We start from the raw sequence: 3,890 nt of genomic DNA on the forward strand, positions 1-3,890 counted from the left end.
CGGTTGGTCCAGTTTTTTTACTGTAGAGGCGTGTCCAGTATAGTTCTGCCGTGTGCCCGTGCAGGAGTATGGAGCATCTATCCTGAGACTGAAACATCACACATCTCGTCACGTTGTTTTATATCGTTGCTGTTTATGAGAAATACGGCTAACTAGTTTATGTGAGAAAAAAATATTATTTCCACCAGAAATTTACGGATCGTTTACGAAAGCCGCAGCCAAACGAGCCTGGCTGATTAGCAGCGAGGGAGAAGGCGATACTACGGTGCAGTGCAGACTGCAGAAGATACCAGAACACACTAGTAGTAGCTTTTCCTTGCATTTCCACATTTATTATGGTTTTACACCAATAGTTGCAATACCATTACCCACTCAAATACACCTGCTAACACATTGACGAACACAAAACTAATTAAACGGGTTGGAGGACAGGAAACAGAGGGAGCAGGGCTCTGCATTATTCTCCTCTAGCTGGGACTGACTGGGATAGATGGCAGCACACACAGAGCAGGGTAGGACTCTCCTCGCATCATCATCAGCTCATCTTGGCTGGCTGGCTACGATACAACTCTCTTCGATCAATCACCTTCTGCGACACAAAAAGGCGAACCGAGTAATTGTTAGGAGTACATACACATTAGACAAACTTGAAGGAGAGGAAACTACGACACATTTTCTTGACACAAGCATAGAATAGAAAATGTTTATGTGTGCAAGCATATGCGTATGCTTCATTCTTGTACGTACCTAATGCTCCGAGAGATTGACAGCAGAGTGGTAGACCTCACTTCTTCTAGTAGTAAGGCGGCGGCGGGCTGGGGGTGTGAGACACCGGCGGCTGCTTGTACGCCGGTGGAGTAGGGGTCGGGGGCTTGTACGCTGGCGGCGTCGGCTTGGGTGCCGGCTTGTAGGTTGGCGGCGTCGGCTTGGGCTTCGGCGTGTAGGTCGGCGGCTTGGTAGCCGGCGGAGTGGTGGCCGGGGGCTTGTACGCCGGCGGCGTTGGAGTGTAGGTGGGCGGCTTGGTAGCCGGTGGCTTCGGTGTGGGAGTGTACGTCGGCGGGGTCGGCTTGGGTGTCGGGTAGGTTGGGGGCTTGGTGACCGGTGGCTTGGGGCTCGGAGTGTACACCGGCGGGGTCGGCTTGGGCGTCGGAGGCTTGGTAGGTGGGGTCGGCTTCGGTGTCGGATAGGTTGGCGGCTTGGTAGCCGGTGGCTTGGGGCTGGGGGTGTACGTCGGCGGAGTGGGTTTTGGTGTGGGCTTCGTCGGGGTCGGGGTGTAGGTCGGCGGTGTGGGCTTGGGCGGAGACGGCTTGGGGGGTGACGGGGTGGGAGTGTACGTGGGCGGCGTCGGCTTGGGAGTAGCCGGCGGCGTCGGCTTGGGGCCCGGGGTGTAGGTGGGCGGAGTCGGCTTGTGCTCCTTGGGCGGCTTGTGCTCCTTGGGAGGCTTCTCCGGCTTGTGGCCGTGCTCCTTGGGCGGCTTCTCCGGCTTGGGCCCCTTGGTGGGGGGCTTCTCGGGCTTCGGGGCCGGGGTGGCCGGCGGCGTCGGCGTCGGGTAGCCGCCGCCGTAGCCGTAGCCGGCGTCGGCCTGGATCTCCACGGCCAGGCTCACGGCCACCAGGGCCAGCAGCAGAGCGGCCTTGCCACCCATCATCCTCTCTCTCTCTCGCTCACTCGCTACAAGCTCTTCTTCTGCTTGGCTCTAGCTACCACACTGTGCAGTGGTGGTCTGAGGAGAGATGCTCACCCTGCCACCGCTTATATACACGGAGGAGGGGGTGGGGGTGGGGGCCTCGGATGCCCTCTCGTGACGCCCTCCGATGGAGTGAGTGCAGGGCCACTGCGGCGAGAAGGCATTCAGGCATGTGGGGGCGGGCGCGGGAGGCTTCCCCGTTGGTCACTCACCGGTCACCGCTCACTAGTCCAGCACGGGCCAGTCTGAGCCTGTTGACGCACGGCATGGAATGGATAGAGCCGTGAATAGCTACTAGGGCGGGCCCTTGGTGGAGCAGGTGCATTTACGTCGCTGCATATACAAGTATTTTCTACCGTACCCAGGCCATATTACTGAGAGCATGCATCACTCCGCCTTGCACTGAAGTAGCCAGAAGTGTTAGACCTTAAGCAGGATCTTTAGACATAGAACTAGCATGTTTATTTGCTTTTGAATAAAATCATAAGTCCTAAAACATCAACTAGTGCAGTAGCAGTAGATATAACAAGAGAGGGGTGAAGGGTGCAAATCTTCGACCGCCTTAGATGAAGATGGGCTCGCCATCGCAGTGCTTAGCATAACCCAGTGGCGGTGTCGAGTCGAAGAGCGGTGGTGCAGTAGCGGTTGCAGGGCAGCCTGGCAACGTAGCAGCTCCTCGGTGTAGATGCAGAGGCGGTGGCGGCGCAGCTGGTGTCTTCCTGTCACTGGTTGCGCCCCACTAGATCGGATTAGGGATTTCGGTGGGGAACTGTAGCTCAGGCGAACCTCGTAGTCAGAGCCGCCGGCCTTCACCTTCTATTTATTGCGCAGTGTGACAGGGGTCCTCCAGCCATAGTGGGTTGGGCGCCCCCGATCAGGGCGCTGATCAAAGGCCCAACTAGGCCGTTGGGCCCAGTTTGAGATTATAGATCAATCTAACAATCTTTTCCTTGATCTTCTACCATCTTTTAATTTTATATCATTTACTTTTGTTCATTCCATTACAGATTAGCGCATAGAGCATGTTTCATCGTCACGGTCAATTACCGATAGATTTAACAGCTACAACACACTACTCTATTCTAAAATAGATACTTAATTTTGGGCTTTCTTTTGTCCAGAAATTATAGGCTTTCCTTTAAACCTATGCCGACTACATGTTCTCTGAACACATTGGGTGGTAAACCTTTTGTAAGCGAATCCGCGAGCATCTTTTTGGTACTTATATGCTCAAGACTTATGGCATGATCCCGGACTTTATCTTTCACAACATAATACTTTATGTCAATGTGTTTGGCCGCACCACTTGACTTATTGTTGTGAGCATACTGTACTGTCAGATTATTATCGCAGTATAACTTAAATGGTCTATAAATATCGTCAACCACCTTCAAACTGGGTATGAACTTATTTAGCCAGTTCACCTGTCCCGTTGCCTCATAACACGCTACAAACTCGACATACATTGTGAACGATGTAGTGATGATTTGCTTTGAGCTTTTCTATGAAATAGCTCCCCCTGCGAGAGTAAATACATATCCAGATGTGGATTTTCTATCATCTCCCGCATAGTCAGAATCAGAATATCCCACTATATAGAGTGAATCTGATCTTCTATACGTCATCATGAGACTTTTCGTTCCTTACAAATAACGCAAGACTTTCTTTACCAATTTCCAATGTTATGTTCCAGGATTGCTCTGAAATCTGCCAAGTAACCCGATAACAAATGCTAAGTCAGGGCGTGTACATACTTGAGCATACTGCAAGCTTCCGATAGCTGAAGTATATGGAACCGTTTTCATTTGATCGATCTCATACTGGTTCCCAGGGTATTAAAAATCCCCATATCTATCACCCTTGACTATAGGAGTAGGTGAGGGACTATATTTATGCATACTGAATTTCTTTAAGATCTTTTCTATGTATGCCTTTTGTGACAGTCCTAATACCTCTTTACTTCTATCTCGGTGAATCTCGATCCCTAGAACGAACGAAGCTTCACCAAGTTCTTTCATATCAAATTTTGAGGACAAAAACTTCTTTGTCTTCAGCAGTAGACTGATATCACTACTAGCAAGTAAGATATCATCCATATACAGGACAAGGAAGATAAACTTTCCATTCTTAAACTTTGCATAGACATAATTATCCTCTATATTCTCTTTAAACCCAAAATTCTTTATTGTCTGATCAAACTTCA

The 3,890-nt window shown here is 50.7% G+C and overlaps 1 protein-coding gene across 1 annotated transcript; it reads right to left on the reverse strand.

Moving 5' to 3' along the window:
• Positions 1–306: 306 nt before the first annotated feature.
• Positions 307–1,720, reverse strand: LOC136493387 (extensin-like). The gene is made up of 2 exons (XM_066489466.1): positions 748–1,720; positions 307–589 (listed from the first exon to the last, which is right to left on the reverse strand). Exon 1 carries the CDS (start codon positions 1,646–1,648, stop codon positions 794–796), a length of 855 nt encoding a protein of 284 aa, XP_066345563.1. The 5' UTR covers positions 1,649–1,720; the 3' UTR covers positions 307–589; positions 748–793.
• Between the last annotated feature and the right edge of the window lie 2,170 nt (positions 1,721–3,890).

Source organism: Miscanthus floridulus, chromosome 11 (genome assembly GCF_019320115.1).
Source record: "Miscanthus floridulus cultivar M001 chromosome 11, ASM1932011v1, whole genome shotgun sequence".
In the NCBI taxonomy this organism is placed as follows: domain Eukaryota; kingdom Viridiplantae; phylum Streptophyta; class Magnoliopsida; order Poales; family Poaceae; genus Miscanthus; species Miscanthus floridulus.